The sequence below is a fragment of the Dasypus novemcinctus genome, chromosome 10, assembly GCF_030445035.2.
Source record: "Dasypus novemcinctus isolate mDasNov1 chromosome 10, mDasNov1.1.hap2, whole genome shotgun sequence".
In the NCBI taxonomy this organism is placed as follows: domain Eukaryota; kingdom Metazoa; phylum Chordata; class Mammalia; order Cingulata; family Dasypodidae; genus Dasypus; species Dasypus novemcinctus.
In genome coordinates this window covers 56,488,659-56,513,764 of record NC_080682.1, presented here as the reverse complement: position 1 = coordinate 56,513,764, position 25,106 = coordinate 56,488,659, and the positions used below count along the sequence as shown (strand labels likewise).

Sequence of the window (25,106 nt, the reverse complement as noted above, 5' to 3'; positions counted from 1 at the left end):
AAAAACTCACTGGGTGTCTATGGCATACAAGACTCTAATGATATTATTTATTCATTTGAACTTCAACAGCCTTGAAAACATTCCATATGTTAAGTATAGTGTCATCCTTTGTTCCCACTTCATGGTTTAAGGCTGCCTGGATTCTGCCATTGGAAAGTCATCTTTATAGGATTTTGCACGTATGTTTTTCTTTTCCTCCCCACAGAGAAGATTGGGAGAAAACATTACTGGGGAAGAAGACTGACTCTACTTCCAACTGCATCCTGTAACTGTTTTTATGTGCTTTGATATAAATATAACAAAAAGCTTTCTTCACATTAGATAGATAACAGTTGTTTTTTTTTTAAAAAAGAGATAGTATTAAAAGAGGCACAGCCAACAGAGTTCTTCTCCATGTGTGAAAAGAGTGAAATGATTAGGCCTTCTCGGTTGATGAGAACATGGCTGAAATAGTTTGGGGATTAAAAATGCCTTTTTTGTTAGGAAGCCAAATAAGAATCTTAAGGGTGAAACAAAGAAATTGAAACATAGACCAAATAATCTCACTTGATTTCACTATGGTAGGTGAATGGAAATGAAATATAAATGAATTTGAATATTTGCATCTAGTTAAATGTTATATAGACTGTGCTCCTTTACTTTATCCTTTTATACAGTGGTTATATATTAATTACTTCCTAGCTCATTATCAAACTTAGCACTATAAAACATACTTTGAAATTTCAATAATTATTCACACAGAGGGGGTAGGGCAGAGACGCAGTGAGTTCCATACTCAGCTGCCTTTAAGAGTATGGCGCCCACTCAAACTCTCTCTGAAACATTTAACTTAAAAGAGTATAGAGAAGACAAATTGTCAGAGTTGCCTAAGACAGGGGTTTGCTTTTTTCAATCAACATATACGCCAACTCTACAGGACATTCAAGGGGAATTACTTCTAGAGGCGTCTAACAGAATCTCTTGCAGATAACAAGACGAGACTTGAAGAATACTTGAAGGAATAACACACTGTGTTTGCTCGTTATCCCAAGTCCCTGGAGTGTACCACACTGCTTTAGTCATGTCTCCTGGGAAAAGAGCATCCACGTTTCTGCATCTTGAGAGAAAAGGGAAGCTGGCAAGAACGGATCTTCAATTCAAACTGACTCCTCCAGCAGCATCCATTCAAACAATAATACGAGTGAGAAAATGAGACAGTTAGGAAGCGTTATTTGGCAAAGACACAGCACCGTTCCTATCCTCACTGCCTCATGACAGCTCCTCTAAGCCTCAGCTAACAGATTAAGTAAACATAGAAATATGTGCATTTTTTTTTTCTTTTTAAAGAAAGCTTGTTTAATCTTTATATCATCTTTTACCATAAGATACGCTGGGGAGTTTATTCAAGAATTTGCTGAAAGTCATATTCTTATTTTTCACGTTTCCAAGGCTCTTCCTCAACACTGCCGTCAGCTGACTTTCCATTGGCTGCCAGAGTTACCTGAAAATAATTATCATCAACATCCAGCTTCAGGCCATGAACCAGCAAAAGAGCCCGGAGGTTATGTGGAGGAGCACTAGATCCAGGGTTATACTAGATGACTTCAATTTTGTTTAAATGTTGTTCTGTCAAATTGGTTTTGAGCTGTCTTGGTTTTCAAGATTTATCTGTGAACATTAAAAATACATATTTGCCTTGGGGTATTCAAGGACTAGAGACACATTGAAATTTGGGGATAAATGCTACGATGCTTTTTGGGTTGTGGGGCTGTCTATCCATAGACCCGTTACACAACAACACAGTCCTCAGAAAATATTGTCCATGTGCTACTCCATACAACCACAGAGAAAATTCAAGAACTAGGTAGCTAGCTCTACTCATGCATGTGAAGGGTTCAGTTGCAATGATGCCAGGTGGATTTATATATGCCTAATTTTGAAATCAGAAAATATAATGGTTTGGCTCTACCAAATAAACCATCCAGGTTTAAAAAAATTTTTTTTCAACAGGTGGAATTAAAAGCTTGTTAAATTTACCTAAATTATTTTAATGCAAGATTCTAATTAAATATAATTACCAGCTGTCTCTACCAGGCTTCCCTGGCTCAGAGCAAGCTAAACCCTTATGCAGAATGGGAGGATGCCCTCCACTTCTAAATAGTTTTCCTAGCTTACCTTGTGTCTGTCCTCAACGTCATGTGCAAACTTAAACCCACGACTGATATTCCACATAATGGAGAGACTGGATTTATGGAAGCATTAGGATATGGAGACATGACAAACGCAGCAATGTTTGAAAGAAATCTGACCTTCTTCTCACCCAAGTGGAAGTGAAACACATGCGTTATGTGTACACACAACATGCTAGGGACAGAAAACCAAGTGCCCTTCACGAACCAAGCAAATGAAAATAAAAACTATGCATTCCTCCAATCCCCATTAGCCCCACCAATATTTTAGAAGGACCATGCAACAAGCAATGACTGTTCCACATGCAGTTATTCTGATTAAAATTAAAAAGCTATTGTGTAACTTCAAACTACTATTACAGGCAAGAGTTTGAAAATGAGAGACCAACAGGACATAACGATGCTTGAAGTGGTTAAAGTTTTGACCAGAGCTGCAGCAAATTTGTTTCCCTTTCAGTGAACTGTCGAGTGAAAGTCTGCCAGGGACAGACTGTCTGCCTGGAGAAAGCCACCTTTTCACTATGACCCTGATTGTGCCTATTTGGCTTTCTGGGGTGAATGAGATCAGGAGCAGTACAAAATTATAAATCACGTTGTGGTGCCTTTGGAAGAACCAGACAGTACTTGGGGAAAGGGTGTTTCTTTGTTTTGTTTTGTTTTTAAGACTGGGGCCTGTGTTTCAAATATAACTAGGACAGCAAATTTTTGGCATTTCCTTTCCCGGCTGGATGAAAGGAAGCTGGGACTCCCCTCTCCAACCCATTCCACACTTCTCTGTCCCAACCAGTTGGGTAATAGGAAAGCAAAAAGGGCAGAGGACTGGCAATAAACACTTGTCGTTTCCCATATCAATTTTTTAAAAAATGAGAAATAGTGACACTGAGAATTGACTAGAAGGAAGTTCAAAGGAATGAATGAATGAATGAATGTGACAGATATCCTGGAGAAGGGAGTAAATTTGTCTCCACAGTTCTGGCTATGCCATTGTTGACATAGTTAATGTCTAGAACAAAAAGAGTCAAATTGCCTCACCTAGCTTAGGTAGAGAACCAATTAATCTTCACTGAGCAGAACCCAATTGCTTCACTAAAACAATGTCTGCAACTGAAATAGTTATTAAACTAATATGACCATCATCTTCATGACCTGGTCAGTTTGGCTATAGGACCATCTAAATGACAGAGCCACTATCTCCATGGAATTTTATGACAAAAAGATGATCTGAAATAAAGCGGGGGGTGAAGATGCCAAAAGTACACAAGTATTTATTGAGTACCTGCTACATGCCCAAGCAGTGTTCTAGGTGCTGGGACACAGCAGTGAAAATGGGAACAAAGTCTCTCTCCTCATGGACTTATTCCCTAGTGACAGGGATAGTTTTGGTTTTTAAAATGAAGCAAATTCTTCCTGATGTGCCAGATATCTTTTAAGAAAAAACGTTTCTAAGGGAATCTGAAATCTAAAGATACCTCTATGCCTGAACACACCATGCCACAGAAAATTAACCACTAGGATTATTTTTACATACAAGTGTAAAATTTATAAAAATATATGGTGATTTAATTTTGTTTCTTACTACATTTTTCTTTGTATGACAGTACATTAGGTTTAAATCTTATAGATGTGTAAATATCTGATGAATGATCAGAATACAGGAAGTTATAGGAGTGACATGGGGCACTCAACATACCCTACAAGGCACATAGTAAGTATTTGTTAAATATACTAGTGCATACAGCCATTCCATGGGAATGTTGACCCTTGAATGTCCACCTTTTTCTTTGTTCCTATGCAATACCCTCATGGTCCCAAACTAATATCTTGAGGGGAACAGTCCAGTAACTTTCCAGGAGAACAGAGTATGCCTTTTAGGTACATCTGAATTTCCAACAATTGGACTGATTTTCAACAACAGTTATTTTCTTGATGGGTGGGTTTCCTCCCTAATTTGTATTTGAGCATTGGTTACCCCACAAACGTGATACTGATACTGAAAGGATAAGCAAAAGACTATGGCTGGGCCACTAGATTTCAGAACTATTTTACAGTCTAGTAAAGAGAATTGCTTTTGATTCATCCTTAGTTGCCTGTCAGAAGCTGTGGTGTTTATTTGGAATGACCCAGAGATAACACAGGAAGATTTTAACTATTTAATAAGACCTTATCAACAAGAATTGAAAATATATTGGATACCTATATGGAGACTGGATTGTCCTTAGTTGCTGTCTAGAACCATTTTAGCAAATCAATCCCCAGAGCTGACTCTTTGTTCACTTGCCAGGGTTCCTCCAAGTTTGCTTCACTCTGATCATGACACTCAGTCTTTGATAATGTCAAGTTAATTACAATGAAGCCTAGACAGAGCCCATCGAATATGAAGGCTTTGCACTCAAAAGCATGGAGGGGAGCCAGAATATCCATGCTACAGGAAAGATGGCATTACCAGGCAGTGTTTGAGATGAAGAATTTTAAAAAGACATCTCTGAATAATTTTCCTGAAGAACAGTTATCCTTTACATGAAATTGCTCCCCCATTCTTATAATAAAGGGGCCGTCAGGTCAACACTTACCCTCCCACAAAAAATAAGAGAAAGACAGCTGCATGAAGTGATATGGGCCTATTTTTGATCAATATATGTTATGCAGTAAGGAGGAAAACTTGTGCTATATAAATTAAATGAGGCTGGGCATTTCCTCCTGGTGTTTCCCTTGAGGAATAGAATATGTGAAAGCCAGCAATGTTCTAGCAACCACAAATTCTTGGGCAAAATATTCAAGAAATCTGATCAAATTAGCAAAGCAGGTTTGTAGGGGAATCATAATGGTTGTTTTATACCACATGGATGAAACAAGCAACCGATTGGCTCCTTTACTGTTAGATCTTTTGATTTCCCGCCATGTTAGACACAGAGTTAGATGATCTGGGCCTCATAGAAGCATCAGTGACATGATTCTTTAGTAAAATAAAAGTGACAATAATACATGCAGGGTTTATGTGTTTGTTTTTTAAGAGATCGAGCATGCACTACTATATACAAGTTTCAAGATCCATAAATGAGAAAGGTACCTTGCACTCATCTACTATGACAGAGTTGTGTGCTGCATAGACACATTGATTTGAGTTGCTTTCCCTATGGTTCTTCATGTCATCATAAATGGATTGAGTCTTGGTCATTTCAATATCTTCATGCATTTGGTGCTGGGAGTCAATGGAATCCAACTCAGACTTGGAGAGGTGATAGACAATTCCAGCTCCAAAAGAATCACCCACAACATTCACTGAAGTTCTCATCCTGTCCCTGGGCACAAACAAAGAAAAAGCTGAATGAGGAAGCAATATGATGTGGTGGCTGAGAGGTAAAGGTCTCAAATCAGAGAGACCTGGGGTCAGATTCTGGCTCCTGCTTTTGCCCTCTGCCTGACCCAGAGCAACTTATTTAACTTTTATGAATGCTGATTTCCTTATATGCCAATTGGAGATAATAATGCTACTTCTTTCATAGGCTTGTGTGGAAATCAAATGAGATAATGTATGTAAAGTGATTAGTATAATTTAAAATGAATGGTAATTACTCAGTAAACCCTAGCAAAGAAAAAGGAGGAGGAGGAAGAGAAGTAGAGGCATAGGAGGGGATGAATTAGAGGGAAAAAATGTATCCAAATCTCAGAATTAGTACCCAGACTCCAAACACTCTTAGTTCTGTCTAGCAATTCCTCCTGAGTTAGACTGTTCTTTGAAGACTCCAGACTACCTCCACTTACTTTTTACTAGTCCTACTGGAAAGACTACCATCTGTGGATTCTCCCATAATAGACAATTCATCTTTGTGTAGGGATCAAAACTAATATTGCCTGCCCCTTGAATCCTCCCTCCACACACAGCTGTTAGACAAGGACATCAACCATAAATTTTCTCACTGACACATAGTCACTACACAGTCACTACACAGTGACTACATGTCCAGAAAAAAACTAAAATACCTTATCTTGCTCTCTTTATTAACTCTTAAAAGATTAAATCTTCTGGAGTACCTCTGAACCAGGAAATATTAAGAAAATCCTTTTTCAAATCTTGTGTCTGGAGTTCTGAGTTGGGAAAAAAAAAAGTGATGGTTGATAATTCTCTTTTAGAACAGAAGATTGGCACCAGAAAGCTAATTAAATTCTTAAGAGTGAGTCTGTTAGAGGTAAGAACATTGAAGAAGAAAAAAAAGTGAGTCTGTCTTCTCATTCAATAAGTTTAAGCCAAATCAATGTGAAGAGTCCTTTTGATCAGGTCTATTAGATACTTAAAGTCCTGAAGATAAGGATGCTGGAAAATCACACAAGAAAGGAAAGAAATTTAGGTAAAGGTGCTGCTAAGACATTCTCCTCCAGGGACTCTAGCTTTCAATTCAAGTAATATAAGTGTTCTAGGATTAAGTTTCAGAAAAGGGGACTCTTAATTTGTTCTTAGAATAAAAGACCTAAAATAAATTCTAATTGTTATTATCATAGATTTCTCATTAGAGAATAATACTAATGAAACTGCACTGAAGGAGCCTGCACTGATTCTCTTGCAAGGCCATTTGCTTAGAAAGACCACTGCTGTTCTTCTGGTTCCAGCCAGGAAGACTGCCAATGAGAAAAAAAAAGAGAGGTCAGTAGGACTTTGTCTTCCAGGGGCATCTCTCCATGCTCTTCCCCATCCTTTTGCTTTGGTGAATCTGTATATGAATGAAGACTGGGCCTTCAGATCATCTGCAAAATCAGACACTTGAAGTGGAGTATGATAAGAAGCTCCTGTATAAGGGTATGGTGGTTAAGAAAAAGCATAGGCTCTGGAGGCAGCCTGACTTTGATTCAAATGCCTGCTTTTCCTCTTATCTGTTGAACAACCCTGATCAAACTTAATCGTTGTGTGCTTCAGTTTCCTCATCTATAAAATGGAAATAATAAAAAAAAAAACCTCTACACAAGGATCATTGTGAAGATTAAAAAAGACAAAGTTCTTTAAGAATGCAAAAAGGTTAATTACCAAATGATGTGTACTTTTAATATTATTATTAATCCTATCAAGTCAATTCAAATACATTATAGAACAGGCCTAGTTAAACTACTATTTCTTCCTAAAAACATTAACCCTATTTATAGAACAGTAATTCATAAGGCAGGTCTCACAACTAGCTAGTGAAGTTACTTGTCCCCTAGATAGTGGTGGTCTACTTTGGAGCTATTCAACTACACTTTCTCTCCCTGGTGGGTTGTGCCCTGAGTCAAACGCCCAACACCTTTGATCAATTGTTAAATTCCAAAGAACTATAGAGTCTTGAAGAGCAATACTCATGACCCAGAAAAATCTACCTTGTCAATAAGTAGAGGGACTGAAGGTGGTGATGATGATGATGATAGCTAATGTTTATATCACACTTACAACATATGGTATACTTTATAAATATTACCTTATTTAAGCCTCACCACAACTCTATAAGAGCTACTATTATACACATTTAACAGATAAAAAAACTGAGGACTGGAGAGATCAAGTGGCTTCCCAAAAGTCACACATCCTAGTAAAGTGATAGACCCAAATGTGAACACAGGCAGCATGTTATCAGAATCCTCTGACTGTTGCATATTGCAAAGCACCTGGAAATCAGACACCTGATCTGATTTTAAATCTAGTTCAGTCACTTACTGTGTGATATGGGTGAATTGCTCAAAGGGAATTTTTCTCACGTAGTCAAAGTCCTATTTTATAGAACTTGGGGAAGATAAAACCAGTTCCTGACCTGAAGTTGATACTCACTATATGTTGACTCCTTCCCCTTTTGGGGACAACCCCCAGTTGTACCTCATCATGTGGACAAAAGCAAAAAATACTAGGCTCAAGAATTAATGGGGAAACGGACTTGGCCCAGTGATTAGGGCATCCGTCTACCACATGGGAGGTCCGTGGTTTAAACCCCGGGCCTCCTTGACCCGTGTGGAGCTGGCCCATGCACAGTGCTGATGCGCGCAAGGAGTGCCGCACCACGCAGGGGTGTCCCCCCACGTAGGGGAGCCCCACGAGCAAGGAGTGCACCCGTAAGGAGAGCCGCCCAGCATAAAAGAAAGTGCAGCCTGCCCAGGAATGGCGCCGCCCACTCTTCCCGTGCCGTGCCGCTGAAGACAACAGAAGTGGACAAAGAAACAAGATGCAGAAAACAGACACAGAGAACAGACAACCGGGGGAGGGGGGGAGTTAAATAAATAAATAAATCTTTAAAAAAGGAAAAAAAAATAGAATTAATGGCTTTCTCATTTTAGTGAAGTCTTTTCACTCAAATGGTGACATGTTCACAATCTTGTTTCCTCAGCACTTGACTTTCTTTGATATCAAATCTCTACTCTCCTAAAGCAGATGCTGAACCAAGTTTTTGGAATAGGATTTCTGGGGGAATTTCACCCATTCACTCACTGCCCATATCTCTTCCATACCCTCAGATTGCCTTGAATTTGAAAAGGAATACTGGCCATTGGAAATAGCCATCAGGACAAGAGTGGATGGGGGACAGAGTTGAGTAGAATCAAAGCAGGCTGCTTTTGAAGACAACATCAAGATAAAAAGGGCTCAGATGGAAATGTTCATCCAGGTCTTCTGTCTCTGTCATCTTGAGCAAATCACCTTTTACCTTAGCATAAAATGTAGACTGGAGCTAATCCCAACCTTACAAGACAGTCGTGAAGATTAAATGAGAAATGAGAAAAGCACTCAGCGTGCCTTAAGAATTCATTAAAGGTTACAGGTGCACAAGAGCATGAAAACTAAAAAATTTTATACCTGTTAATGGCTAAATAGAATGAAGAGAATGCAGACTCTATTTAGTTGCTACATTCTTTGTTAATCAATTCATTCATTCCCCATAAATTTAAGAGTACTTTATATGTGTGTAGGGCATTATGAGAGGTGCCAGAGACAGAAAAGAACAAGCCCTTCCCTATTCTCCATTCCCCTGCAAGAAGCTCACACTCTCTTTACTTGTCTGCCTCTCCACTGGAGTGATATAAATATTCTAATAGGAATACATACCAGGTGCTATGGGTTTATGTAGGAAGGACACATTAGTCATACTTGGGTCCCAGGAAAGGCTTTGAGCAGAAGTGTTTGAGTTAAGCCATAAGGATGAGTATGAGATAATGAAATAAAAGAAAGAGAGAAATAATGAGCTTTCAATCTAAGAAAGAGCATTCAGGAGCATTCAGGATGGCTAGCAAGTATAGTGAGAGAAGCAGAAAGTAAGAAAGCACCTTATCAGCCAGGTTTAGGAGTTAGGACTTTTACTGAATGAGGAAAATGAGGAGCCATTGGAGGGAAAGACCACACTTGCTCCATTATGAACAATAGACTGAAGAAGAGTGAGACTGAAAGACTGAAATCCAGTCAGCGAGGATGTGTGAATATGGGGAGAGAAAGGTTGATTTGAAAGACATTTGGGAGACAGAAATATAAGACCTGAAGACTTATTGACTATGGGAAATAAAAGAGAATCAAGGATTGTTCTCAAGTTTCTAGTTTGGGCAGCCATGGACAATGCCACCACAGATAGTGAGCACGGCTGGTTGGGGGGGCAAGATTGTGGTTTCAGTTTCAACATGTTTGGCTGTGAAGCCTGTGATGCAGCCAAGGAGAGGTGTCCCACATGTGGCTGGGAATACGTACTAAAGATAAGGAGAGGCAGGTAGTGAATTCAGAGTCATCACAAAGAGGTGGCCATGGATGCTGTAGGGATGTTTGAGTTCACCCTCCGGGAGTATGTAGAGTGAAAATTGCTGACAACCTAGCCTAGAAACCTGAGGTCAACCAGTGTAGGGAATGGGCAAAGGTGGGAGGAATACTAGAAGGGTTTGGAGTTTCATAAGTAGAGGAAAATATGTTCCAAGAATAAGTATGTTGTGGCTAATGTCAATTACTACCAAGAGGTCAAGTAAGACAAGGAAAAGAAGCATCTCTTGGTTTTAGCAAAAAGGAGGCCACTGGTAAACTCCTAAGGGCTGTTTCAATTAAGAGGCAGGGACAGAAGCCAGCTCACTGTGGGCAGATAATTGAATGAGAAGTGAAGACACGAAAACATTATGAATAATTCAAGAAGTCTGACTGAAAAGGGGAGGAGAGTGACAGGTAGGTGGAGAGAGACGGAAGATCCAGAGATGTTTTGGCTTGCTTTTAGAAGTGGAAGACTTGAACTAGTTTAATGCTAATGAGAAGGAGCTGGTAGATAAAGAGAAAATGAAGATAAAAAGAAGAGGTAATAATTGATGAAACTAGGTCCCTAGAGAGACAAGGGGGAATGAGAGGCGGAAAAGAGAAAAAGGGCATACCCTGCGATGGAAGGAGTAAAGGGCAAGTTTATGAAGTTGGAGTTCCAAGTGAGGTGGCAGGAAGTTACAAATAATCTGTTGGACAGTAAGAGTTTATTTGAATTAAATTAAACTATTATTTAAACTATTAGGGCCCAGTATGGAGCATAGTGGGGAAATTCCCACCATGCCCACTAGTAGTAGACCATGGTTGCTCTCTCTCTATCTCCCTTTCTGAAAATGCAGCAAAGTAGGTCACCGTTAAGGCCTCCAAGGGAATGTCTGACCTGCTCTGGGGAAATCCAACTCTGGCCAAAAGCAGGTTATGGGAATTTATGAGGTGGTAAAACCTGAACACTTGCTTCACATGTGGAAAGTTTTTCCACAGACAAATACTTTCATTTTCTCTCACAACTAGCCCTGACCAATCAGGTCTGTCATGCAGACCTTGGGAGCTTTTAGACTACTTGTTTTAACAAAAAATTTTTTTAGAGTGCTTGATGCTATCCTTGAGCATCAGATGCTATGCCAGGACTGCAAGAAGGGGATAAAGATAAGAGCAGAATCTTTAATTTTTGTGGATTCATTGCAGATAACATGAGTATCCTTTTGGGACTGCCAGAAACTAATTACAAGAGAGGGGCTAAGTTATTTCACTCGGTGTTACTGGATCTGGTTCCCTGAAAGAAGGCAATTGCCAAGGTGCTCGCTCTCTTCTCTATCTCTCAGTCTAAATCCTCTGGCAGGAAGATGGTGGGATTGTCTGAAATTCCTGTTCACACAGAAGAACAGAGCCAAGGGAGCAGGGTCACCAGAATTCACCTGGTTCCTTGTATTGGGTTGAACCATATGAAATTGTCATACCCATGGGTCTAAAAAGCTCAGCTATTGGCAATTCCATACAATCCAACTTTATATTAATAGCAACAAAACTCCCTGTCTGCCTGTCAGAATGCAGCAAGCTCATGGACTGTCTTCGCAGCCCAAGGGTGGAGTCTGAGGGCTAAAGCCACATGGAGTTAGGGAGGGGAAGGAGGACCCATCTAGGCATTAGTTAAGAGTATAAACTTTGGTTCAAACCTGGGGTGCAATCCTGCCTCCACTTGAAAAGGTAAAGCCTTTCCAGCTCAGTTTTCTCATTTGTAAAATATGGAAAGTAATGCCAACCTCCAAGGTATGGAGAAGAAACTAAGTGCTAACTTCGTGTTGAGAACTTGTCATATGAAAGGTCCGCTGGCAAACTCTTTGCTCATAAAAGGCTTATCATAGTGCCTGGCACAAGGTAAGTGCTCAACCTGGAGCTGGTCATTATTGTTACTATTATTATAAGCCCAGGTAAAAAGTGGCATCAATCACTTCCTCTTTTGTGCCCCAACAAACTGCATGCAACACATGTCTTTGGGATTATTTGACCACATCTGTTTCCACTACTAGACAGTAAATTTTTTGAAACTTGGGACAATGTTTTATTTACTTGTGCCACAGGGTGGGTGGAGGAAGATGGAAGAGGGGCAGAGAAGGATTGTTAGTTTAAGAGGTGGAAGTAAAGTAACTATAGAGAGAACTGTTTTTGTTTAGCAAAACATCTGGCTGGTCACTTTAGTTGCAAAAAGTTAGGTCCCACCCAGGAAATCTAGAAGGAAGAGGTGGAAGACACAGCTCAAATTGCTTTGTGTATGGAAATAAGAGGGTCTTCTGGAGAGCTGGTGGGAGATACAAAGAGGTGGGAAACACTGAAAGATTTTTTTAAAGAGATGCCTAATATTACATTTTAATTTTCTGTGCTACCTGAAATTATTAACAGTGATTAATTTAGAAAAACAAGATTTGAGATTCAATTGTAAGTGAAGAGAGGTATCTTTCTTTTTCATTTCATAGCTTTCCTGAGCTATGCCCCATGCCCTTTGTTTCCCATTTGCACACATTTCTTTTGTGATATATTAAAAATGATTTTACCATGTACAGCTATAACATCCACTCCCACCCCGCCTTTCCCCCTTGAACTGCAAGTACCCTTCCTTAGGTCAGGAGACACTTTGAGGGATGGACTTAGCTGAAAAGGGGTCACATTCCATGCTGAGGCTGACACAGAGTGGAAATAAGGTGAAATGTAGAAAAGAGAATAATTCAGTGAAAGAAGGAAATCAAAGCAAAAGACTAAGATCGTCAGAGATCTGGTAGAGACGGGGAGGTAGGATTGGTTTTCTTTTCTACCAGACATGAAGTGGGGTTTGAAATCAGTATGATTTGTGTGTGCGTGTGTGTGTGTAGGTGAGCACATCTTAAATAAGAGAACCAGGTTAGGATCCCAGCCATTAAATACCCACGAAATTGGGGTGCTTTACCTCTCTCTGAGCCTCAGTTTTCTCAAGTGTCTGAAAAACATCCGACTTAAGGGCTCTCACTAAGTATTAGGAATCAGTGTACCACATCCATGCAATCTCCCTTTGTTGAAATGGATGCATGAACTGTCAATTGGTGCTGAAAAAGAGTAGAGGTGTACAAATACCCACTATAAAGGAACTCCCTTTCTCTACTCCAGTGCTTCCTGAAGTGAGGTTCTTTTCAGGCTCCATTTTCAGCATCGCCTGGGAATTTAGTAGAAATGCATTTTCTCAGTCCCCACACCAGACTTCCTGAATCTGAAATTCTGGGGGCGGGATCCAGCAATCTGTGTTTTTAAAAGCCTTCCAGGAGATTCTAGTTCATACACCAGTTGGAGAATCACTCCTATATTCCTCCAGACAGGATATTAATGCAGGAGTCTTAGAGTCCCTCCAATTGGACAGTGACTCTTTAAAAGGCCACACTAGGAAGTCATCCAACCCTCATGAAAAGTGCCGTCTCTAATCATTCTCCCAATTAGAAAATGTGCTCCTAGAAATGACCTCATCAGCAGAGTCTTACATGATAATTGGGCTACAGGTTCAATTAGGTTTCACTTTATGTTGGCTATATTTTTCTCTCTCATGGCCAGACTGAATTACTTATCACCTTTCTCTAGTATTACCTCCTAGTTCAAGAGAGTTGTGCCAGTGAGGGTTTTTATAGATATCTGCAGTTGGTTGACCAAGATGGCAGTGAAAGATAAGTGCTCCAGGGTACCCCTCCCCAAAAGAATCTTTGAACAGCTAGCAAAAACTGGCAGAGCTATCTTTCTAAATATTTCAGAAAAGTGAAAAAGTTCAGTAACTGGGCAAGTGCCCAGTCAAGAAAACGCAGCTTTAAAAATGGCAGCAGAAGCTTGTGGTACCCTTCCTAATCCCCCAACCCAGCCGGAGTGTAACCAGCCTGTACTTCCATTGTGGGTCCCTGAACCTGTCCCAAAGGTAGCAGAGTAACCCATTAGTGCATATCAAGTGTCAGCTTGAAAGACTGAACCAGAACACTCATCTATGGTTTGCCCTCCCACAACCTGTCTTTCAAGCAGAAGCACCTTCCAGAAAACTAAAGCAGTATAAGAGACAAATCAAAGAGACCTGGGGCAAAGGATTATTAGCTTTAACACACAAAGACGAGTCAGGAGGGTGGGAAAATCTATTTCATAGGGAGTAGAGGGAACATTTAAAGTCCAGTAAAAGGGGAATTCCTAAATGAGTGAACAACAAGTGCAAGAACAGGACAGGACACAAGTCCAGAAAAAATAGAGAGGACCTTGCACTTCGCTTTTTCCTTGGAATGATCTTTTTGACAGGAGAGCAAAATTCTGAAGGAAAGCACCACCCAATGCAGAGCCAATTTAGAAAGACAGTGAAAGGTGATTTTTGCATTGGTTTGTTTGTTTTTTAGCTCTGTGCACTCAAGGAATTCTCTGTCATATCACTAGCTATATACAAACTTTAAGAACAGACAGTGCAGGAATTAAATCCTAGAGATAATACATGAAAATATTAAAATACACAATGTGCAAAAAATTAGAAGACAAAGAAACAGGAAATGACAGCCAAGTCAAGGGAACAAGATGAAAATTCAGGAACCATAAAGAGAAAATAGCAGAGGGAAGCAGATATGTCTCAAGTGGTAGAGCTTCTGCCTACCATATGAGAGGACCTGGGTTCAATCCCTGTGGCCTCCTGGTGAAAAAGAAAGAAGAGAAAGTATGCCTGCATGGTGAGCCAGTGCTGCGTGGGTTCCCACGTGGTGAACCAGTGCCCGCATGGGTGCCCACATGGTGAACCAGTGCCCCATGCAGCTGAGTCACGCAGCAGGATGGTGGTGCATCAGGGGAGAGATAGGGGGAGTCAGGATGGAGTGCAGCAGAGGCCAGGAGCTGGGATGGTACTGTTGACAGGGGGCCTCTCTCCCCATTGGAGGTCTCTAGGATTGGGTCCCAGTGAATCCTAGAGGAGAGAAAATGAGAAGAGAAAACAACACAGACAGCAGGAACAGTGGGGAAGGAGGAGGGGAAGAGGAGAAAATAAACAAATTTTTAAAAAAATTTTAGAAAAAGAGAAAATAGCAGATTTTTGACATAATTGACAAAGACTATGAAAAATGATCTTCAATATGTTCAGACAGATAGAGGAAAATAAGGGAAAGAACTAAAGGATATCAGGAAACAATGAGTGAACAATATGAGAATATCAATAAAGAGATAGAGGTTTTAAAAAGGAAATAACAAGAATTACTGGAGTTGAAGACCACAAAAACTGAAATGAATAATTCTCTAGGGTTTCTACAGAAGATTGAAGCCAGCAGAAGAGAGAATCAGTGAACTCAAAGACAAAAATGTGAAAAGGCTCAAACTGAGGATCAAAACAAAAAAAAGTGAAGGAAAGTGATCATAAGCCTAAGAGACCTATGGAATACAATCAAGTATGTCAATATACTCATTATGGGAATTCCCAAAGAAGAAGAAAGAAAGGAGAGGGCAAAGGAATATTCAAAGAAATATTAGCAGAAAATTTCCCACATTTAATGAAAGACATAAACATTCAGAAATTCCAACAAACCCCAAACAAGATGAACTCTAAGGGAACCATATCCAGGCAGATAGTAGTCAAACTGTCAAACGCCAAAAACAAAGAGAGAGTTCTGAAAGGAGCAAGAGAAAAACAATATGCATGTACAAGGGAAATTCAATAAGAGTAAGTGTTGATTTCTCATCAGAAAACATGAAGGCAAGAAGACATTGGGAAGAAATATTTAAAGTGCTGAAAGAAACAAGTTTTTAACCAAGAATTTTATATCCAATGAGCTGTCCTTCAAAAATGAGGGAGAGATTAAGATATTCCTAAATAAACAAAAGCTGAGGGAGTTCATCACTATTAGACCTGCCCAACAAGCAATGATAAAGGAAGCTCTTTAGACTGAAAGGAAAGGGCATTAGACACTGGATTGAAAGGGCATAAAGAAATAAAGAAATCTGGTAAAGGTAACCATATGCTTAATTATAAATGCCAGTATTATTATATTGTATTTTTTGCATGTAATTCTATTTTTAAACCTTTACAGGTTCTAAAATGTAAATGTATAAAAAGTAATGGAAAATCTATGGTTGTGGATCTTACAATGAATAGAGATACAATTTTAACAAGCACAACAACAAGGTGGAGGTAGAGGAATATAAGAACAGTGTTTGAATATGTTATTGATGTTAAGTTGATATCAAATCAAAGGTAACTGTGACAGATTTAGGATGTTACACTTAAGTCCCATGGTAACCACAAAGAAAATAGCTACAGAAGAAAATGAGAAGGGACTCAAAATGGTACACTAAAATAATCAAATAAAAATGAAAGTAGGCATAATGGAAGTATAAAGTGACCAAAAAAGGTATAAGATTTGCAGAGTTCAAATAGCAGAAGAAAGTCTTGTACTGTCAGTAGTTAGTCTAATTACAAATGGATTAAACTCTTCAATAAATGGGCAGAGATTGGAAAAATAAACAAAAAGCATGACCTAGCTATATGCTGTGTATAAGAGACTCACCTTAAATTCCAAGACATAAGGAGGTTGAAAATGAAAGAATGGAAAAATATATTATTCAAATAGTAACCAAAAAAGAACAGGGGTAGGTATTTATAAATATCAGATAAACTAGACTTTCAGTCAAGTACTGTTACAAGGGAGAAAGGTCCTTATATACTGATAAAAGGGTCAATTCAACAAGAAGACATAGCAATTATAAATACATATGCAACTAACAGCAGAGCCCAAAAATATATGAAGCTAATACTGAAAGATTTCAAGGGAGAAATAGTTCTATTAATAGAAGGAGACTTCAACAACACACCCGTTTCAATAATGTATAGAACATCTAAATAGAAGATCAATATGGAGAGAGAAGATTTGAATGATACTGTAAACCAACCAGAACTAACAGATAAATACATAAAACACTTCACCAAAAAGCCGCAGAATACACATTCTTCGTTGGTTCACATGGATCATTTTCCAGGATAGAACATATATTAGGTCACAAAACAAGTCTCAATAAATTAAAAAATATTGAAATCATACAGTATTTCTTCTCTGACAATAAAGGAATGAAGCTAGAAAACAGGGAGAATTGGAATATTCATGAATTTGCAGAAATTAAACTATGCATTCGAGCAACCAATGGGTCAAAGAAGAAATCGCAAGGGAAATTAGGGAATATCTGGCGGTAAATGAAAACACAATATACCGAAACTGATGGTATGCAGCAAAGGTATTCCCGAGAGGGAAATTATAGGTCTACATGCTTACATTTAAAAAGAAGAGAGATCTCAAATCACACCTTACGTCAAAACTGGAGGATCTAGAAAAAGAACAAACTAAATGTAAAGAAAGCAGAAGGAAGGAAATAATAAAGATTAGAACAAAGCTAAATGAAGTAGAGAATTAAAAAAAAAAAAACAATAGAAGCAAGAAAACCCAAAAGTTGGTTCTTTGAAAAAATTGATATACTAGACAAACCTTTAGCTAAACTGACAGGAAAAAAAAGAGAGGATGCAAATATAAAAACAGAAATGAAACAAGGGACATTGTTCCTGATCAGAGAGAAATTAAAAGGATTATAAGGGGTGTGGAGCCTTTTTTTTTTGGAGTAATTAAATTGTTCTAATTTTTTTGAGATGAAGACTGTACAACATTGTGATTATACTGAAAGCCATTGATTACAGATGTAGGATAGAAGAGCCAGAAACAGCAGCTATGTACAGTGGGGAAAGCATAGAGAGTTTGAGAGGTGATGCATTTTCTTGTTTGTTCATTTGTTCTTTATAATTATTGAAATAATGAAAATGTTCTAATAATGAGTGAAGTGATCAATGTACAACTATGTCATTATAGTAAATACCATTGATTGTACACTTCGGATGAATGGTATGTTTATTAATATGTATCGATAAAATTGATTTGTTAAAAAAGAAAAAAACAAAGTAAAAAAAAAATAAAAAATAAAAAAAAAAAAAAAAAAAAAGAAAAAAACAGAGAATACTATGAACAACTATATACCAACAAATTAGATAACCTAGATGAAAGGGACAAATCCCTAGAAACACACAACTTATATAGGACTCTAGAATAACTAGAAGACTCAAATAAATAGAGATTAAAAGCAGTGACCAAAAATCTCCCAACAGGAAAGCAGACGTGGTTCAACCGGTAAAAGTGTCTGCATACCATATGGCGGGTTGACCTGTGTGGTAAGCTGGCCCATGCACAGTCCTGCTGTGCATAAGGAGTGCCCTGCCATGCAGGGACACCCCTGTGTAGGGGAGCCCCACGCACAAGGAGTGCACCCTGCATGTAAAAAGCACAACTGACCCAGAAGTGGCGCCATACACACAGAGAGCTGATGCAACAAGATGATGCAACAAAAAAGAGATGCAGTTTCCCAGTGCCACCTGATAATGCAAGCAGACACAGAAGAACATACAGTGAATGGACAGAGAGAGCAGACAATTGGGGGCAGGGGAAGGGAGAGAAATAAATAAAAATAAATCTTTAAGAAAAAAAATCTTCCAACAAAGTAAAGCCCAGGACCAGGTGGCTTCAATGGTGAATTTAACCCAACATTCCAACATTCCAAGAAGTATTAATACTTGTCCTACTCAAATCTTTCCAAAATGAAGCAAGGGAACACTTCCTAACTCATTCTATGAGGCCAGCATCACCCTAATATTAAAGCAAGGTAAAGATACCATAAGAAAAGAAAATTACAGAACAATATCCTTGATGAATGTAGATGCAGAAATCCTCAATAAAATACTAGCGAACTAAATCTAACAGCACATTAAAAGAATTATACATCATGATCAACTGAGATTTATCAGTTCAAGGGTGGGTCAACACAAGAAAATTAATTAATGTAATGCACCAGATTAATAGAACAAAGGGAAAAAACACATGATCAACTCAATGATGCAGAAGAGACATTTCATACAATTCAGCACCTCTTCTAGATAAGAAGTGTTTAGAAAACTAGCATTAGAAAGAAAAATATGATAAAGCACAAATGAATAATCCACAGCTAACATCATTTTCAGTGGAAAAGTCTGAAAGCTTTCCCTCTAAGATCAGGAAGAATACAAGGAAGCCCATTGTTACCATTGCTATTCAACATTGACCTGGTAGTTCTAGCCGGAACTATTACGCAAGAAATAAAAGGCATCCAAATTGGAAATGAAGAGGTAAGACTCTTCCTATTTGCAGATGACATGATCCTATATACAGAAAATCCTGAAAATCCATAATGAAGTCACTAGAGCTAATAAATAAATTCAGCAAAGTGAAGTACAAGATCAACATGCAGAAATCAGTAGTGTTTCTATATACAAGCAATGAAAAATATGAAGAGGAAATTATGGAGGAAATTTCATTTACCATAGCAACTAAAAGAATCAAATATCTAGGAATAAATTTAACCAATGATGTGAAGGACTTATACATGGAAAACTACAAAGCTACAAACCATTCCTAAAAAAAAATCAAAGAAGATATAAATAAATGGAAAGACATTCCATGTCCATGGATTATTGTTAAATCAAATATTGTTAAGATGTCATTTCTACCTAAACAATGTATAGTTTCAATATAATCCCAATCAAATTCCAACAACCATCTTTGTGGAAATGCAAAAGCCAATAATCAAATTTATATGGAAGGCTAAGGGGCCCTAAATAGCCACAGTCTTCTGGAGAAAGAAGAACAAAGTTGGAGAACTCATACTTCTTGATCTTAAAATTTATTAGAAAACCACAGTAATCAAAAACAGTATGGTACTGGCAGAAGGACAGATATATAGACCAATGAATCAAACTGAGAGTTCAGAAATACACTCTCACATTTATGGCCAAGTGATTTTTGACAAGGGTGCTAATTCCACTGATGGGCAAAAAATACTCTCTTCAACAAATGGTGCTAAGAATACTAGATATCCATATGTAAAAGAATGATGGTGAAACCCTACTTCACACCATATACAAAAATTAACTCAAAATAGATCAAATACCTATATATAAAAATCAAAATATAAAACTCCTAAAAAAGAAATATATGGAAGCTTTTTTGGGACCTTGTGTTAGGGAACAATTTCTTAGACTTCACACCCAAAGCACAAGCAACAGAATCAAAAAAGATAAATGGAACTGCATCAAAATTTAAAACTTTTGTGAAACAAAGGACTTCATCATGAAAATAAACAGACATCTACAGAATGGGAAAAAATATTTGGAAGCAATGTATCTGATAAGAGTTTCATATCCAGAATATATAAATAAATTCTACAACTCAACAAGAAAAAGGCAAATAAACTTATTAAAAAATGAGAAAAACCTTGAGCAGATATTTCTCCAAAGAATGGCTAAGAAGCCCATGAAAAGATGCACTACATCATTAACTATTAGGGAAATGCAAATCAAAACCACAAGATACTACTTCACACCTATTAGAATGGGTACAATTTAAAAATAAGTGCTGGAAAGGATATAGAAATGTAGGAGCCCTCTTTCATTGTTAGTGGGAATGTAAAATGGTGCAGCTGTTTGGTTGTTTCTCAGAAAGCATAAAATTACCCTGTGACCTGGTAATTGCACCCCTAGCTATATATCCAAAAGAACTGAAAGCAGAGACTTCAATAGATATTTGCACACCAATGTTCATGACAGCATTATGAACAATTGCCAAAAGATAGAAGCAACCAGTGTCCATCAACAAATGAAAGTCAAAACAAAACGTAGTATATACATGTAACAGAATATTATTCGACTGTATAAAGAAATGAAATTTTGATACATGTGACAATATGGATCATCAACCTTGAAGATAATCATGTTCAATGAAAGAGCTCACATATAAAAAGGCAAATATTGTGTGATTTCATTGATATGAAATAATTAGAATAAGCAAATTCATAGAGCCAGAAACTAGAATACAGGTTATCCAGTGCTGGGGTATGGGTAGAGAAAGAGGAGTTAACGCTCAATTAGTAGAGTTTCTGTTTGGGGTGATGGAAAAGTTCAGGTGACGGTAGCACAACATTGTGACTATAATTAACACTGCTATATAATATATTTAAAAGTGGTTAAAAGGGGGAAATTTAGGTTGTATATAAGGACTAGAATAAAAATTTTAAATTATATTAATATATGTCTCTCCAACACAAACAATGAACCCAAATGGAAGCTATGGAGTATAGTTAATAATATAATTTCAATAATATTGTTTCATTAATTATAATAAAAGTACACACTAGTGCCAAGTGTTAGTAACAGGGAAAACTCTGAGGGGGTGGCGTGTAGTAAGGAAACTCTTTATTTACTGCCTGATTTTTCTGTAAACCTACGACTTCCCTAAAACAAAACAACCAAAGAAGTCCACATGAAAAACCTGCACAGGATTCTGATAGGAGGGCTCCCCGGACCTCAGGGAAGGTTCTAGTTTTACCAGCCCCACCCACCAATGTTTCAGGACTCAGCACTTCACTGGACCCAGAATCTTGGTTTTCATATGACATTTACAGAGCAGCTCAGCCTGCCCGTTGAAGAGCAGCCAAGTCTTGGCGGGCAGTGATGAGGCTGGCTGATCTCCAGCAGCTGGCAAACTGCGCGGCACATTAAATGTCACGATAGGCTTTGTTTGGTTTTATATTGAAAAATCGCCAGTTATGAAAGCTTATAAGTCCTGCCTGGCAGGGTCAGGGGGAGGAATCTCCTTTGACTTTTTCGCTGCTTTTTCCTTCACTGTCTTCTAATTTAGGGAACCACAGCCTCCCCTGCCCATTTCAAATCATCCTTCCCACCTCCCAGCCGCACTCATGCTCTAATGGGCAACCAACAGCCGCTGAGCTCAGGACCGAGAGTTTGTTTCCAGAACTCTTCTTGCTGGTGAGAAAGAATGTGGCACCATTACGAATTCAAAGCAGAGCTGACCTAGCTACAGATCTCTGCACACATTTTCCCAGGATCCACACCGCCCCCCTCCCCATTTCCTTCCTAAAAGAAACGCTCATGCTTATTTATATATAAACATCCATCACTTGTAGAATACTGCTCCAGTCTTAAAACTAGGAGTGCACTCAAGGGCATTGGGTCTAGACTCCTGCTTTCAAGCTAAGTGTTCCCACGTTACACAGTTGCTGGGGCCCAGAGAGTAACTTGCCCCAAGTCCTACAGATTTTAAGTACAGAGCTGGGGCTCGGACCCAGAGCTCCTGCCTCTTCACAGTTCTCCCGTTTGATCGCATGGCCCCCTTCCATTTGAGATCAGAGCTCCAGGATCCCAGAGGAGTTCTTTATTCTCTCCTTTCTTTCCAGTTCTAGCCTGGGAGAGAGTTTTCTCAAACACAATTTCATCAATATAGCTAATCCGAATGTATCATCATTGTTTTTTCATTCAGCCAACTCCCTTCTGCTGGCATGTTTCAACTCTCAAGTTAGCACGTCCTGCTTTCCTAGGCAAGTGTGAGCATGTGAGCATCTGTGTGGGGCCATGGGGAAGACGCGTCCCTCCCATTCCATTCTCTGACATTTGGGTCAGGAGCAGAGACTTGGATATTTCATGTAATGACTCTCATCCATCAGGCTTGAAAGGAAATGACTGCCCGGAAGACCAGGGAGTACAATAGCAGATCTCCTGAGACTGGAGGATCTGAATTTTAAGATTGGCGGAGACCTTGACAATATCCCATTTGGCCCCATTCAGGCATTTTGTTTTGTTTTGTCTCAATCCTGAGGGGAAAACCAGGTCAAATGGATTGTCTGCTTAGCATGCAGAGCCAGGAGTGACCCTAAAAGGCCTGTTTCTCCCAGCCTTCCTAACTCTGGACTGCTCCGCTCTGCCTCCCTGCTGGTAGAATTGCTGAGCACTAATTAGGAGGCCACGGGAGGTGGGGGGAGTTGGGGTGGGCTGCGGCAAAGGGCCCTGAGCTGGCCACGCAGGCTCCCCTGCACTCTCTGCAAGAGACTTAATCTGTCTGATTCTCGGTTTTCTCATCTGGAGAACAATCCAGAGGGGGGTTTAAGGAGTAATGAAAACATACATAAAGAACACAGCAGTACCCATCAAATGTCAGCTGCTTCTCCCTTTTCCTCTTCTACCTACTGTGCACTTTTTTTCACTCAAAGCCATTTGCATTATGATGAAGCCATCAGTCCATAATAATAATAAATAATTTTAAAAGGAGATGAACCTGTACTAGTGGAGTCCAGGCCTCAGAAATAAATCCAGCAAGAGAATAGACAATTAGCCACAGAAGGCAAAGGACCCTCGATGACAACATAAGCCCAGGCGGTCAAGAGACAGAGGCAGAGGAGCAAGCAAGCAACAAGGTGAAGGGAATTTGAACACCTTCCTCTGTCTCTCCTATTGTGTGGAAGTGCATCTGCCACGGTGTGGTTGTCCCTACACCATTGCCAATGCCTCATACCCCTTGTCTTGCTCCCTATCAGATTCTCTCCATTCCTTTTCCTTCTTCTTACTTTCTCCAAATTCTTCCCATTCACTTACCACAGTCTAATCCCAGTTGCCCCCATGAATGCCTAGTCTGAACAGATTTCCTGGAAAGGCTGCCCCTTAGACCAAGAAAGGGCCCAGGGAAAAACTAGACTATCATGCAAGGACCCTGCCTTCACCCACTGAGAGCTACTGGCAGAGGCAGGCAGGTCCCATAGGCTACGAGTTTGTGCCTCACCTCTCCACTCAGTCATTTCCAGAGCATTTCTCTGGTGATGAAAGAACCAATCAGGAAGATCCACGAGCATTCTGTAGGCCCCCCTCGATTATGTCCAGGGAGCCACTTCTAACCTAAACCTGCTCAGTGCACCAGCAGAGGGAAGGATTAAGAAGAAACCAGGCATCCCCATAGCCTTCCCACACATCCTCTTCCTGGCAGCCACTTGCATTTTTCCCTCCTTGTAAAGGTGGCAGTGTGGAGTTGGGTAACTTGTTGTAGTGTGGTGGAAACTCAAGTCCATAAAATGTGGCTTCTGGCTCTTAAAATCCATGTGGATACATGTCAGAACAATTGGAACTGGCATATGGAGCAGTTTAAAAATAAGTGTGGGGTGTTGTTTGAAAGGAGAGAAGGTTAGCACTCCCTTTGAAAGGGATAGAGGAAGCCCTGGGGCCTGCACAACATGCATATGGTTAAGGCATTGCCACCTACTTCCCACCTACTTCGTGGCATCTAACCATCGTTTTCACATCACTATTGCAAGATGTTAATAGTAGGGTGGTATATGGGGAAAGCACAACTAGTGCAAACTATGGACTGTAGTTAAGAGTAATATTTCAATATTCTTCCATCAGTTGTAACAAAGGGACCACACCAATGCAAAGTGTCAATATTGGGGGTGGGTATAAGGAGCATGTTTTTTGTTTGTTTTTTCAAGCATTGAAAATATTCTAAAACTGACTGTGGCGATGAAGGCACAACTCTGTGATTACACTGAGAGTCGCTGATTGTATACTTTGGATGGATTGTATAGTATGTGACTAAAACTACTTTAAAAAAATAAGTGTGGGCGCTTTGGCCTCGGAGCTCTGTACCAACACTTGTCACTCTGAACGTCATTGAAGACAATGGAACCTGCCTCGCTCTGTCATTTAGTTCCAAGACTGTGCGGGAGGCATTCAAATACAACTCACAGAACATCAGAACTCGGTGGGCTGAAAAGATCGATTCCAACCTCGTCACTGGGGACTTTTCGGCTGGACTTGCCCACCTTTGTGAGTGGGTGGTAAGTCTCCTGCACTAGGAAAGTGACCTCAACTGGAAAAGCAGCTGGGCCCCTCAAGCACACTCACGTTCAAGCTCCCAGCGTGGCCTCTGTGGCCGTCCATCATCCTCGCCCCACACCCTGCCTCACATCTTATGCTGCAACAATACCAAACTGCTCGTTGGTCCCCACACTCTTAGTAGCCCCAGGGCCCACAGCAGGCTGGCACTCCTGTCTGAAATGTTGCCCCCTCCATCCCATTGTAACTTCTAGGACCTTCTACCTGTCAGTCATGATTCAGCTCAGCTTTCACCACCTTTAGAAATTTTACTATGGCCATAAATAGGAACACGGTAGGCTATAGTGCCAGGCAGATCTGGGGGCTTATCTCTGTCCATTCCCAAGTTACTTCATCTCCCTAAACCTCAGTTTAGTTGAGGGTAATAATATCAAATTTTCAGAGTTGTTATAAGAAG

General features: G+C 39.5%; 1 protein-coding gene and 1 pseudogene across 11 annotated transcripts in view; one reads left to right on the top strand and one right to left on the bottom strand.

Annotated features, from left to right (window-relative positions):
* Positions 1-25,106, bottom strand: part of SLC1A2 (solute carrier family 1 member 2) — a 177,821-nt gene that overhangs the window by 7,841 nt on the left and 144,874 nt on the right. For 5 of the 11 annotated variants that reach the window (XM_058305572.2, XM_058305570.2, XM_071218108.1 and 2 more), the window contains exons 10-11: positions 5,236-5,467; positions 1,307-1,480 (exon numbers count right to left, since the gene is read on the bottom strand). In XM_058305572.2, coding sequence (XP_058161555.1) covers positions 1,409-1,480; positions 5,236-5,467 — 304 coding nt within the window. In that variant the 3' untranslated portion in view covers positions 1,307-1,408. Of the gene's footprint in view, positions 1-1,306; positions 1,648-5,235; positions 5,468-25,106 lie in introns of those variants that run through there. The other 6 variants (XR_011649918.1, XR_011649919.1, XR_011649920.1 and 3 more) reach the window with 2 other exon arrangements.
* Positions 23,977-24,114, top strand: LOC111762428 (U6atac minor spliceosomal RNA; annotated as a pseudogene).